Here is a 15100-nt window from a genome sequence, read left to right as displayed (position 1 = left end):
CTCTCTGCAGGGGAACTCACACAGAATCCATATGTTTCACTGGATTTCCGCCCGTCTTTTCTTTTCTTTTTTTTTAAGTCTTTAAGTTGAGAGGATGTGCAGAGCAAAGCGTCGTCGCAGGGCAGAGGAGCTGAGCGCAGCAGAGTGGAAAGGGAGGGGGGGTGGTGGTGGTGGGATGCAGTGGGGCTCGCAGCGAGTAGCTGATCTGCTCCCTCAATCTGTGTTTCTGCAGGGTGCCCTAATCAAAGGCACCCAGGCCCGTCTGTGACACCCAGAGCAAACGGGCTGGCTCTGTCATTAAAGCTGGTGAACACAGCAGTGGGGCGACACTACACCAGCGACCCCACCCCCCGGGGATTAGACTCTCTGTTTACACCCCACTAATCTCATCTCTCTGTCTGTCCTCCCCGAGTAAGACTAAAAGGAGAAGAGGAAAAAAAAAAAAAAAGAAAAGAGAGAGACGGGTGGGAAGTGGGGAAGAGTGTGGATGCAGGGAGCGAAGATGGAGATCGAGGAGACAAGCTCTCATCTCTCCACGGCCACCATCTCTGGGCTTTCTTCGCAGCGGGTGAACAGATGAAATGAAATCAAATGTGGAATGGAAAGAGCGAGAGAGAGAGTGAGAGAGAGAGACGTGGGGGGGTGAGGGAGTGTGTGTGGGGGAGAGAAGAAGAAGAAGAAGAAGAAGAAGAAGCAGCAGGACAAGACGGAGGATGAACCTCTTGCCAAGTCTCTCCACACTAGTGTGTCAGCCATTACTGTAAGTGTGGAGTCGATCTCCACGGCGAGCGTTTGCACAAATCTTCAAATCAAGACGCTGCCACACACAACAGGCGACGCCGTCGTGCAGCTCATCCGCTCGCGGTGTCACATAAGCACTTTTCCGCCACCAAATGTTCCTTTCTGTGTGATAATTGTGAGGCTGGGACGACGGGAGTTATTAACGGGAGTTCTTTACGAGTGACCCAGATCTCTCTCAGGAGAGCCGCGGCCTCGCTGTGACCTCCCCCAGCAGGTGTTTTCACACTCGAGGAGAAAAGGAAGATGTGGAGGCCATACTCTTTTTTCCTCCTCCTCCTTCTTCTTCTTCTTCTTCCAGCAGTATCTTTATTTCTCGGCGCGTCTCTTAAAGTCTGGAGCTAAGTCGTACTCGCTTTTATCTACATCTGCCTCCTGTGAAGGTAAATTCCAGCTCAAGGAATTTCATGTATATATATATATATATATATATATATATATATATAATATATATATATATATATATATATATATATAGATATATATATATTTTATATATATATATATATGTATATATATATAAAAATATATATATATAGATATATAGACATACATATATACATATATATAGATATATATGTATACGTATATATGTATGTATGTATATATATATATACATATATGTATATAAAAATATATATATATAGATATATATGTATATATATATCTATATATATAAAAATATATATATATAGATATACATATATATGTATGTATGTATATATGTATATATATCTATATCTATATATATATAGATATATATATATATATATCTATATATATACATACTGTATGTATCACTACCCAAGAATGAAATGTATGTATAATGCATGACTTTTTGAATTCCACTCACTTCCCGAGCCTTGCCGTGCGTTCGTGTGATACGAGCGTGCGGGTGACTGAATGTAGAAGAAATCAGGTCCTGACCCATAAAGCGCAGAGGGACATTATTGTTCATGGAAGAAAGAAACATTTGCAAAGAGAGTAAGGAACTCAAGTGACTGTGCACAGGGTCACAGACCGTGAGGAGATTCTGCGATCACTGCGGGACAAAGTGAGGGATTTGGATTTGAGTAACAGACTTTTTCCTGAAACTGTTAAACCGCTCTCTTTACTGCACCAAAGTCCATAGAGAAAACCAGCGATTTTACATCATGGCACACTTTTGTTTGTACTTTATCTTAAAAAACACGTTGATTTTCTCTATGGACTTTGGTGCAGGAGAGGGAGCGGATTACAAAGTTACCAAAGACAAGTCTCACATGTATTTTGACAACATCGTAAAAACCTCAGCAGTGACTAAAGTCTGTTTTTCTGGACTGGGCATATTGCTCACGTGTTGAATGTGTTGCACCTTTGCTCCTGTAAATGTAAATGAAAACATCGCAGAGAGCTGGTGTCACAGACTCCTTCACACAAAGACATAAACCCTCTCAGGTTCATGTGTCTTTCTTTCTTTCTTTCTTTCTTTCTTTCTTTCTTTCTTTCTCCAAATGGCTCTTATTTTAAAAAAACACACACACACACACACACACACACACATCAGTGCCCTTTCAATGCCGGCTTAATGTGCACAAAAAAAAAACTCCCACTCTCCACACTCGCTTTTCATTAACTGAGGTCATCTGTGTGTCTGTGATGCAAAACAACATCCAAATTTCAAACCACGGCTCAGAAAGTGATTCACGCGTCTCTCTCGGGTCGAGGCTGCGACGCACCTCCTCATAATTTAGCGACTCTGTTTTCTAAGAAACCCTGAGCGGTAATCAAATCAAATATAGTTAAGAGTCTTGTAAAAAGGACAAATGTGACTCCAGCACAGCTCATCATGACGATGGAAACAAACAGGGTCAGGGAGAAGAAGCAAGCAGCAACCAAAGATGAGATTTATCTCTTTTCACAATCACAATTTTGGATATTTTACTTCAAATGGACCATTCAGGGTTTGTTGATGTGTGGTTCACTGAATAAGAAATATTTTAGCCGCTAAACAAAATGCACACCTACTTAAATCTATAATATCTTGAGATTAAATTCCCTCTTTTATATCAATATGGCAGCCTCTTAGAGAGCCGATCACTCTCCCACACCAAATCCCATAGAGAAAATCTATGTTTTAAGCTCACCGGGGAACAGGAGGTGTTGGTATAAAGCTGCCACGTTTGGTAAGTTTGTGCCACTTTGGTTAAACTGAACGAAGGTTGTCGAACACAGAAGTAAAAAAATTAACACTTTGGGACGAATTGATGGATTCAGCAGTGGATTAGCAACTCATGCGAGCCATGATGTAAAATCGCTGATTTTCTGTATGGGATTTGGTACAGGCGAGTGAGCGCTTCCCAAAGTGACACAGACTTCAGTTTAGGGTCAATACAGGTCGTCTCATAGAGACATAATATGGTATATATTCTTAAGGTATTTAATGTTAAATATATTAATCAGAGTACTTTTTTTTTTAAATATCAACAGTGACATGTGGGGACAATTTCAGGTACACAAAAACAAGGGAGGGGAAAGAAGAGAATATGAATGTTTTTTACTTGCTGACAGTCTGCTGAGAACAGTGTTTGCAGGTGATGGAGGACACTGACCGGTGCGGTCGTGGTGGCGGTGATGGCGGGCGTGCTGTTGTCAGTGCCGGCCGGCTCGCTGTGCGTCTGTGTGGGCGTGTAGAGGGTCATGGCGTGCTCGGGGACCCGGCTCTGCCCGGTGTAGTCCTGTGTCGGGAGCGGGTGCGGCGCCGCGAACTCTGCGGGGATGCCGTTCTGTGGGGGGGGAGGGTACTGGGCTGGGGTGTACGGCTGGGCCATCGCTTCCGGCGGGTTGGTGGCCTCTTGGTTACCCTGCGGGAAACACGCGACAGGAAGGAGCGGGAGGTTAGGTCCGAGTGTTTGTGTCACAACAAAAAGAACAAATTGATTATTTGCATCCAACACACGACGAAAACACTCCCACACACTTGAGTTTCTCCGTGAACCGCATGAACTCGTGGTGCAGAGTGCAGAAATGTGTCTCTTTCTCACATTCGGTGTCGTCCAGACAAATCGGGACGAGCGATAACTCGCATTTGTACTGATTTGCGTCACATTTTCCAGCCAAAACCAGACATTTCAAAGTATTCTGGGAGTTTAACTGAGTCACGACTCAATTAAAATGCCCGTGGTGCTTTTTGTGTATAGTTTTTATTATGAAATGTCGGGTTTTTGGATCATTTGGGGCTTTTCCAATAGCCGAGCCATTGATTTTGACCAGTATCGCAACCAAATAGTGACACTCGCGTACGGCATGGCCTCATCGCTAATTGGAAGATGTCTACGTTTTATATCACGTTCTACAAAGCTGACAACTCAGTTTGGTGCTTGTTGCTTTCCAGATTTGTTCTTTGGAAATAAGGGGGCGTAACCCCAAGCCTGATTGAAACACCTGAATTCAATGATGAACAGGTGTGGCCTGCTGATGTATCACGTCTTCCTGAATAAACCTTTTTTCTTTCTGCCCCTTGCAGCGACACATGCCAACCACTAGATGGCACCCTGCAGTGTTCAATATAAAAGTGTGAGGAAAAGTGAGTTGATGATTTATGGTTAAGAGCAGATGTGCGAGTCGTCCCGCGGACCGACGAATTCAGGCGGGAAACGGCCGTCATATCGCCCCTCAGCTCAGATTAGAGAACCCCTTGATCACCGCTAATGAACACAGTTTATGTTGTAGAGCACGGAGAAAAGAAGGAAAGATCAATTAATTGATAAAATTTTGATTAGGCCTCTAGATTTAAATGACAGGTCTGTTAAAGCAGCAGCTGCTCCACTTTCCCCCTGCTTTTAACACCGCGCGGCCGCTCCCGCTCACAGATGCCGCCCTTTGTCTCGCAGTCGCTTTTGATATACAGGCGGCAAAATTACGGCCATATTTCATTAATGTCAGCGACGAAGACGAAACCTTCTCCCGCACAGATGTGCGATGTGCAAACATGGCTGGAATTCTCTAAAGGATTCACGGAGGCAAAACTCCACGAGCCTCAGCTGTCCTTTCTTGAATGTGTGAATTTATTACAAAATAGAGAAGATTTACATGCAGACAGACCATGTGACGACATACTAAACTATGACATTATGGTGAAAATGACAGAAACTAGAAAATATTCACCTTTAAGAAGCTGAAAAATCACAGAAACTAGAAAATATTCACCTTTAAGAAGCTGAAAAATCACAGAAACTAGAAAATTCACCTCACAGAAACTAGAAAATATTCACCTTTAAGAAGCTGAAAAATCACAAAAAATATAAAATATTCTATGAAAAATCATTCACCTTTAAGAAGCCGAAAATCACAGAAACTAGAAAATATTCACCTTTAAGAAGCTGAACAATCACCAAAACTATAAAATATTCGCCAAAAAGAAGCTGAAAAATCACAGAAAATACAAAATATTCACCTTTAAGAAGGTTAAAAATCACCAAAACTATAAAATATTCACCTTGGCAAGCCGAAAACTCAGATACTAGAAAAGATTCTCATTTAAGAAGCCGAAAATCACAGAAACTAGAAAATATTCACCCTAAGAAGCTGAAAATCACTCAAAACCATAAAATATTCACCTTTAAGAAGCCGAAAAGCACAAAGAAAATAGAGGGCCATTCACATTTACAGCCGGAAATCACAGAAACTAGAAAATATTCACTTTAAGCAGGCCAAAAGCACAGAAAATAGAAAATATCTACCTTTGCTCGCCGGGTACACAGAAATCCAGAAAAATATTCAATTTTAAGAAGCTGAAAATCAAAACTATAAAATATTCACCTTTAAGAAGCTGAAAAATCACCAAAACTATAAAATATCTACCTTAAGAAGCTGAATAATCACTAAAACTATAAAATATTCACCCCAGGTTGGTAAAAATCACCAAAATCCATAAAATATCTCACCTTAAGCAGGCTGAAAACTCACCAAAACTATAAAAATATCTACCCTTACAGTTGAAAATCACAGAAACTATAAAATACCCACCTAAGTAGCTGAAAAATCACCAAACTATAAAATATTCACCTTTAAGAAGCTGAAAAATCACCAAAACTATAAAATATTCACCTTTAAGAAGCTGAAAAATCACAGAAACTATAAAATATTCACCTTTAAGAAGCCGAAAATCACAGAAACTATAAAATATTCACCTTTAAGAAGCTGAACAATAACAAACTAGTAAAGATTCTCCTATAAGAAGCTGAAAAATCTGAAATGTTGTTTTTAATTATTAAAACAAAACAAACCAATTCATCCCATGTTTCTCCACTGGATTCATGGATTAAACACATTGACGATTCATTTAGTAATCAATCATTATCATTGAATGATCACTGCAGCCCCACATGGGTGCAGTACCAACATATTAAATTCTTAAAACTGACGGTAATGGCGTCTGGAATTTAGTGAATTCACTCGTCCCAAAAGCTGGTACAGGACGACCGCCTCTGACTGCACTCTAAAAAACTCTGACCTACGACCTCATATACTGAACTGACACAAATCTGATTTGGAAATCACAAATCTGATGATCTGATTTCTCTCTCCACATTTGAGTCAAAAAGGAATATGAGCCACTTCAGCCTGAAGCAGATCGCCTACCACTGATTCCCATGAGTGTGTGAAGGTGATGCAGGTGCATTATAGTATAGTATAGTATATATGGTGATAAAATAAGGTTTTCAATATAATTCAACATAAATAGCAATGAGTAAGTAATAAAACAAAGATTCAAATATATTTTTCCTCACGATGGAAATGGAACGCGTTTCTCATCATCTGTGGGGGTATCATATTCGACAGGACATTTTGTTACGTGTTAGGGGGAAAGAAATGATGAATCTGTGGTTCTCAGATGGACAAATATTTATATTACCTATATTTCTCTATGGCTTAAGACAAATATTCACATTTAAGAAGCCGAAAAATCACAGAAAGAGCTTTTTTTTTTCTTCCAAAAATAAAAGTCCATTAATGACTTTAATTACCTACATTTACTTAACTACAGGAAGTTGTTTGCGTCAGAAACCTGGCTAAAAAAGCATCTCACCAGTTGCAGACGTGGAGAACAGAGTTGTTTTTTTTAAAGATTTCGGGCGCTTTTATTTTTCAGAAAATGAAGCGACGCCGGGATCTCCGTCAGCCATCTGTGATCCACCGAACGACCGCGTGGTTTAATTGTACACGTCCATGCAAGAAACGTTGCACAGGACAAAACGAAACATGAAATCAGGAGACGCTGCAGGATGTGACCGAACACCGACGACAACCCTCCGCTCCATTAAGAACCCTCCGATTTCCCAACTCTTCCACATCCTGTCAGAACACACAGTTTGAATTATCTACACCACATTTGGAAGGGGTTTTTTTTTTTCCTTCAAGTCTCCGCTCATGACTTAAGTGATAGATGGCCCCTCTTCCACAGACCCTTTGTCTCGTGTGGATGCTCGAGATGATGAGCTGCAGAAATAATGGACTTTTCTGGCTGGTGCACATTGTTAAACTCAGTAATGGCCGAACTACACAAGTGCATGTCTTATTGTCGCGGGAAAGCGCCCGGTGCCCCCGCGAAATCCAGACTAATGAGCGAGAACGGGCGGGGATCAGTGCTGTCGCCGGAGCGGATATCCATCCCGACGTTAAAAAACACAGAGGTGTGGGAGGGGAGAGAGAAAGGTGAGACAATAACACTGGAATCCAATAACACCCACCGCAAATACCCTCAATCAAATTTAAAGATACAGATCATGCCAGCTCAAACGCATAACTCTTTTCGGCGAGAGAGAGAAAAAGAGGGCGAAAGAGAGGCAGACGATAGTGAGACTTTATGATTGGAGAAAACAATAACTGTAAACAGATAGAGAAGTTTCTGCCTCTTCCTTTACAAGCTGGCTGGGGATGCTGAGAGAGGAGATAAATGTATTTTATTTCTTTCTCTTCTCCTTCTTCTTCTGTGCTTTTTTCTTCGGCAGATTTCGACAGAGCGCTCGATCTGGACACGAGGAGGAGGAGGAGGAGGAGGAGGAGGAGGAGGCTGCGGTTTTAATGAGAGAGCAACAACTGTGCTGTAAATGTTGGTGGGAATATTTCTACGCTGACGTGTTGGCAAACAAACCTCAGCATAAGCCGTGCTCTGACAATTAGGAAAATGCTCCATTATCTAAATGAAAAAAAAGAGAGAGAGAGTGGAGGAGTCTCAGGAGAAGAGGAGGAGGAGGAGGAGGAGTGACTGTGGACGAGTGGACCTTCACTCCTCTTAACTGGACGTGAGTATTTGCATCTTTTAGACTCTGAAGTTTATAACAAGGATCAAGACGGCCACAATTGACATTATTATCAATACAATTCCCTCCCCCAGGAATGCAAAGTTATATATAACATATAACAATATAACAAGAGTGCTTTATAAACTAAAACCTCTTTTCTTTTCCTTTGTCACCTTTCTGTCTAGTTGTTGAGAAAGATGTGGGCAGAACTGGGTCATTAGGACACCACGTCAATCACACCATAGCCACGCCCCCTAAATCATCACCACAATTCATCATTTATAAGATGGACGCTGTAGTGTTGGAGAGAAGACCTGAAAGCAAAAAAAAAAAACGTGGTGAAATGTTACGTTTCAGTGGGTCGCAGCGCACCGATTCACCCCTAGAGGCCGCTACATCGCCGTGACGACGTCGTGTCCGTCGCGTTTTGGACTACGATTATCATAAATCCTAATTGTGAGAGAAATACCTGTCAGTGCTTCACCTGACCTCATCTCCCCTTCTCTATTTATGTCTCTCTCTTTTCACTTTCATGCTCCTCTCTCCCCTCTCTCTCTCTCTCTCTCTCTCTCTCTTTTATGCAAGAACTTTTTTTAATCTCTCTCCCTCTGCTCTACTTTTGCTCTCCCTCCAGTCATGGCATTATATTATGTAACACACTTGCATCGCGGGGCATTCTAATTCAAGGGAGCTCTTGATGTTGGCAATTTTCAACTTCTAAAGCAGCCATTTTGAAAGAGAATGGGGGGGGCGTGTGTGTGTGTGGGGGTGCTGCCTGGTTATCTAAAACGAAATTAATAAATAAATAAGCGAAGTAGTAAAGATGCACCTCCCCGTGTAGGCAACCAAGCGTGTCGCGCGCCAGCGTCCTCCTTTCTTTTAGGTTGGGGCGAAAAACCCCGATCAGCACAATGATTGCTCAAACGTCCAGTGAAGCCGGGGAAACAAGAAGAAGGTGCAGTTTTTGACTGAGCATCAAACGCGACTCGTGTCACGAAGCAAGTCAAAGATAGTTTTGATCTTTTTTTTTTTTTTACCCGTTTGGTTGCTGTCAAGGCTGATGCCTGTGGTTCTTATCTGTGTGTGTGTGTGTGTGTGTTTTTAAAGAGTTTCTGAGTGTGTTTACAGTCGATATGGGACAATGTGAAAATGCTCCAATTTCGTAGGTTATTTTTATGTTTTGATTTATTGATGAGTCTATTAAGATCCCTATTCTTCTTCTTGGGGGTTTAGGTCAAATCGCCTACTGTAACCACTAAGACACTAACACCGCGACGAAGATAAAGAAGAAACAGAAATAGAATCACCAAATCTCAAATCACGATGAAAAGCTGTCGACCACATCCACGTCACATTTTCCAGAACAGACCCAAATCAGACTGACGTACTCTCAGAACACTATCCAAAAAAAAATCAACCCAATGGAAATGGACAGAGACTCGAAATCTACCTTCACTGGCTTTGTGTTCTGAAAACATTACTTATGTTAAAAGTGTTGATGCATCAAGTTTTTGCAGTTTGTCCAGAGCAATAATGATAATAATAATAATAATAATGATAATAATGATTAGACCCTCAACTTGTCCACAGTGACCTCACTGAGTTTGGAGATGAAGTTCGTTCAAATACCATTGGTGCGAATTCGCCAAAATCCCACAAAAACTGCCGTTCAACCCCAAGATTGCGGCCTTCCTGTAGGACTTACAGCAAAGTCCTCAATGACTTTTTGGACCATCCCGACATGATTGACATGTGTAACAACTTTCGTTCATGTACGTGAAACATTTAGAAAAAAAATCACCTCCCACCCAACAGTCACCCAACGACTTTGGGGTATGTTCAGGTCCTCAAAAATCAGATTTATTTTGAGGAAAAAGTAATAATAATAAGAAGAATAACTCCTTGAGTTTCAAAAATTATTATTATTATTATTATAAAGCAAGAGGTGGAGCATTAGGACATCATGTGCTGTCAATCACACCATAGCCACGCCCTAAAACCATCACCACAATTGATCATTTATAAAAAATGGACACCATGCTCTATTGAAGAAGACATTGATGCCTAAAACTCAACACAATGTTCTATCTTATCGCCTCGCTATATAAACTATAGTGGAGTTGCCCCCTGGTGGCCATTTGGGAGAACACAGGTTTCTGACACTTCCACGTTGGCTTCACTTGACTTCAAATGTTGACTTTTGTGTGGATGCAAAAATGAAGTGGGCGACGTTTGCCTTGGGGAGACGTCCATAATTGACTTCACTCTCACTTGTTTCCTCCTCACAGCGGCTCAGTCCTATGTTACTTGCGACACGTTCGCGCTAAACTCGTTAAATCGTTGCCGAGGCCGAGCCCCCCCCCGTTGCCCGGGTCAAAGACACGGAGAGACACGGAAGACACGTGACACGCGGAAAACAAGGATGACAGGTCGGCACCGGGGGGGGGGCACGATGTAGCTGTTTCAAAGGGCAGCGAGGGCGAGAGCAAAGAGGTGCAGAGTAAAGGCCTCATTAGTGAAACACAAAGTAACGCCGGCTCTCGTGTGATCTTCGCCTCCCTCTGATGTATGTGACAAATGAGTTATTCAACTGCAGATGAACTGCGGGGAGAGAGAGAGGAGGCCCATGCAAATCAGCGGAGCCGTGCTCGTCCCTGTGCGACCGCGTGCCCTTTCTGCCGGGGCCCGGCTCGCCGCCGCCGCCGCCGTCGTCGAGATAATCCGCTAATGAAAAAAAAGCCCCTCAGTGCGCCGGCACTCAGCGTCTCACTCCTCCAACTGATAGTTTTTTTTCTTTTCTTTAGTTCGTTATTATTATTATTATTATAAATATAAACTGTGATATCAGCTTTGTTTCTCTACCTGTTTATTGGGAAAGCGCTGGTCCCCCTGCATCACTTCAGTGCGCCGCCCCCAGCCCCCGTCTCCACGGACACGAAGACGGAGAATAAAGGCAACCAACGAGAGCATCCTTTTATCGATCTCGGGTCCTTTCCATTCCTCTTTCCCTCCTTCCCTCCCTATCTCTCCGTTCACCCCTTCTACTCCTATTACTGAGGAGTACAATAAAAACACTATCTCTAATCTTAAGCACTCTCCTTGCGTAAAATTGGATTGGAAACCCGTACTTAAGGAGATCACTGCTGGGGGCTGAGGATTTGTTGTTGTTGTTGTTTTTACAGTCGGCGTCAGGAGCCACAGAGGTCGCGAAGGCCTCGTGACGACGCCCACCGCTCTAAACGAGGGCGGGACTTTTGCTGGACGGTCAAGGCTATATTCCATCTCAGCAGCTAAAAACGTCTTGGCCGCGCGCCAGCGAATCTGTGATCCTTTTTTAATGGCCCGGTTGTCTTGGAGGCTGACGCCCGAGAGGCCAAGAGGGGGCGGGCTGCGCAAATACAGGAGAGCTGTTAGGAAGGGAACTCATATCGGCAGAGTGCTGCGCGGACTCACGCGCGCACGACACGCGGGTCAAAGAGCGACGCCGAGGCAAAATACGGCGCGGCAACTAATTGCGCCGCATTGAAATCCAGGGGGAAATCACTCAAATGGGAGCGGCGCTGATCAATCCCGGCGATAGGGGGGCCGTGATGGAGTGGGCAGCTTTATGGCTTCAGCTCGGCTCACATGCAGCCTGGATCATTTTTCAGCAAAGGCCTCGGTGCTTTACGCCGTCCCCACTGTACAACACTGACACTCCCAAGCCAGATATGCTCCTCCCTTTTTCCTTCATGCTAAGCAATTCAAACTGATTCATGAACAGCTCTGCCCTCTGTTTTTCTGCATTATCCAAACAGCATGGATAGATTTGATACTATTACAGCACTGCGATCTCAGTGCTTCATGGGAAAATACCAGGGATTTAACGTAATGAAGTAATAATACTTTGTAAATGTCCGTTAATTGGCGACAGCTCAGGCTCTTTGGGGTACAAAGAATCACAATAAGACGTATAACTAAGTGTGTGGTGTCTTAATAATGTCAGACGGACACAGTCTGTCTCCTGCACCAAAGTCAATTAAGAAACTCAGCGATTTTACATCACAGCACACAAGATTTGTCGACACGCTGGTGCCTCTATGTGTTATTTTGTGATGTGTGTTGCACAACGCTTCGTTCCGATTCGCCCTAAGTGACCTAAGCTTACCAAACAGTCCTGTGTCCTCATGAGCAAAAAGATGCTGCTCTTCTGGACTTTGGTGCAGGAGAGAAACAAACTTCACTTTCCAGATTTTGGCCACGTTTGTCGTCACACAACTTTAACTTCACTCCATGTGGTGACTAATCGGTGACTTTGACTTCTAACTAACAAAGTCACTTTCCGTCGCCGCATTTATACTTTTCGTCGAGTGAGTTTTTCCAGGACTCACATAACAAATGACATAACAATTTCTTTTTATTTTTTTTAAAGTGAATCTAAAGTGTATTTCAGGGCTCAAAAATTGTTCTTGTGTCGCCCGCACTTGAGTGCTCGCCTCTACGACAACGCTCATTTGGTTTTAATGACCGTCTGACAGTGACAGTGGCAAATCCCGCCGCCGTCGCCGCCGCCGTCACCACAGCAGCAGCAGCAGCACGAGCCGAGTTTCTGGTGGAAAGTGTGGCAGACGTATGGCAGTCAGTTGATGCAACACAAATGAAACACTGAGTAGTTAGGGGTTGTTGTCTCCGGCTGCTGCTGCTGCTGCTCGCTTAATTGTAGCCCTACACACACACACACACACACACACACGGGCGATAGAAAAGACGGCCCGAGATGATGTCCACAGGCAACTGGCATTCATTTTGTCTTGAAGGCGCATAAATAAAGCGGGCGGTCTAGCCGGGTCCATTTTAATTAGGCGAACCGCGCGATCGCGCTCCGACTCTCTCTATTAACGCTCACCAGAGGCTGCGGCCGCGCGTTAATTACAGGCGCACGCCACGCGGCGGAGGAAGGTGCAGTCGAAGACTCCGGCGGAGAGGTAAACAGCGCCGATGAAAAACAAAACACCTTCAGCCGAGTTTCTCATGACGAGGCACATATTTGGTGCAGCGGCTATTGCCCCCCTCCCCCGTCCCCCTCTTACCCCCCCCTCCCCAGTCAACCAATTACAGCACAGCATTGGGGGGGAAGAGAGGGAGAGAACGAGAGCGGGGAGAACGTAGAGAAGCAGCCCAGTTTGATGCAGATTCACAACACGCCTCGGCCACGCGGCCCCGCTCCTCCACACCTTCACAGTAGCTTCCTGATGTTTAAATCGGCTGGGGAGAGAGAGAGCTGTTTTGTCTCACATTCCCTCCCCCCTCTATCCATTTTTCAACATCATTTGTGGAAGGAAGGGTAGGAGAAGGGAAAAAAAAAAATCAATTCATGATGAAAACAAACACTCCCGCGTCCAAGTCAATTTAGATTTTTAGTTTCTTTTCTCCGAAAGGTTTTAATCGTTCTCACACGTCACATGTGTTTCGCCGCCTCTAACGTGATTCTTCCTCGTTATTGGCGAGCACTTATTTGCTCGCCGTTGCTCACGCGGAGGTGTTGCACAGAGATAGAGACAGAGAGGGAGTTCATTTCCCTCAATCCCTTGCTGATTCCTTCATTACATTGCGGCGGCGGAGGCGCGCCGCCGAGATTGGGCCCGCTCTCTGCCGCGCGACTACTGCGAGTGTTACTATACCGCAGAGACGCCGGAGCGCCACTTAATAAACAGAGCAGACAGAGGATCACTTTGAACTCCTGTGACATGTAATGAACCTGTCTGTCTCAGCCTCGGCGGCGGCGCCGCCTGGGCTCGGGCGCCCGCGCGGTAAAAAACGCAAAAGGAAAATAAAAAGAAATAATAAATAACACGGCACAAACACTTCCAGATCAGCCTCGAGCCGCCCCGTGAAAAAGCCATCAGTTACACATGGTTAGACTTGTAACATTTTGCCAACGCCATAAGAGGAGATAATTGTCTGTTTCAGTGCTGTTGCCTCTTTTGTTGCATAACAGATATTTACATCTGGGACTAATTACTCCAGATTGGGTGTCAAAATTTGGATTAGCTTGTGGGGAAAGTGTTCAGTTTATTAGCGGAGAACTGACAGCGCGCTGCTTTGACCCGATCCAAAACTTTTTTTCCCCCCTCTTCCATCTCAATTTTCCCCTTGTTTCCTCCGAAGTTGTGATATTGACACGCGCGCACTCGCACACTCCATTCCCAAACCCAACAATATTTCTTCAGATTGCTATTGATCATCGTCGCCTGAATGAAACGGAGGCTGATCTGTGATTCAGGTGCCACAAACGCCCCGTGAGTCAATTTCAACGGCGCCGTCACACCATGCAGCGTACCGCGCTCTCCAGATTACAGATGAGTCGCTCATAATCCTACAAGGGATTATGAAGGGGGGGGAGAAAAAAAACCAGCTGATTGTCATGTTAATTCACTCTTTCTTCCACCCACGTGCAGGGGTTATGATCTGGTGCCAGGGTTCCTCGTGGGGACGCGGCGCCATTACTTAAGCATTCAGGAATCTGGACGTGACATTCGTTGACCGCTGTGACAATGGCAAACACATGCAAATGAGACGGAGCGCTACTCTCGTTATGACCCTCGTGACACCTCCCACTGGACCCCTGAGGATGTGACCGAGACAGATGAGAGGAAGCTGTCGTAAAAAGTATAAAAATTCTGTGACACGAAATGTGACTTAACGCGTGCAAAGCATAAGAGCTCATGTAAAATCCACCTAATGTCAAACATGTGCAGATGAAAGAGAGTCTCACGATCATGTCGTCCATGACTCCACCCACTGGACCTCAAACATACATGTCGCCTCCCCATCATTCCCTTTTTTCACCTCATTTGTGGAGGAGAAAAAGAGCCTAATCATGAAAACACACAAAATCTCAATAATTTCCATGGGAACGAAGAGAAGACACTGAAGATGATGGATAACGACAAGGTTGAAAGCTTGTTTCTGTTTAAATTGAACAGAATTTCCATCTCCGGTGCAGAGAAGAAGGTCGTAATGGCGTAAATGAACAG

At 44.0% G+C, this 15100-nt stretch overlaps 1 protein-coding gene across 5 annotated transcripts in view; it reads right to left on the bottom strand.

Moving 5' to 3' along the window:
• The window catches only part of LOC122784870 (RNA binding protein fox-1 homolog 3-like), a 498591-nt gene that overhangs the window by 44056 nt on the left and 439435 nt on the right, over positions 1 to 15100 (bottom strand). For 3 of the 5 annotated variants that reach the window (XM_044050270.1, XM_044050273.1, XM_044050271.1), the window contains one exon: positions 3339 to 3641. In XM_044050270.1, the coding sequence (XP_043906205.1) occupies positions 3339 to 3641 (303 nt within the window). The remainder of the gene's footprint in view (positions 1 to 3338; positions 3642 to 15100) is intronic. The other 2 variants (XM_044050274.1, XM_044050275.1) reach the window with 1 other exon arrangement.

This window comes from Solea senegalensis, linkage group LG19 (genome assembly GCF_019176455.1).
Source record: "Solea senegalensis isolate Sse05_10M linkage group LG19, IFAPA_SoseM_1, whole genome shotgun sequence".
Taxonomy (NCBI): Eukaryota; Metazoa; Chordata; class Actinopteri; order Pleuronectiformes; family Soleidae; genus Solea; species Solea senegalensis.
This window is presented reverse-complemented; position numbering and strand designations above follow the sequence as displayed.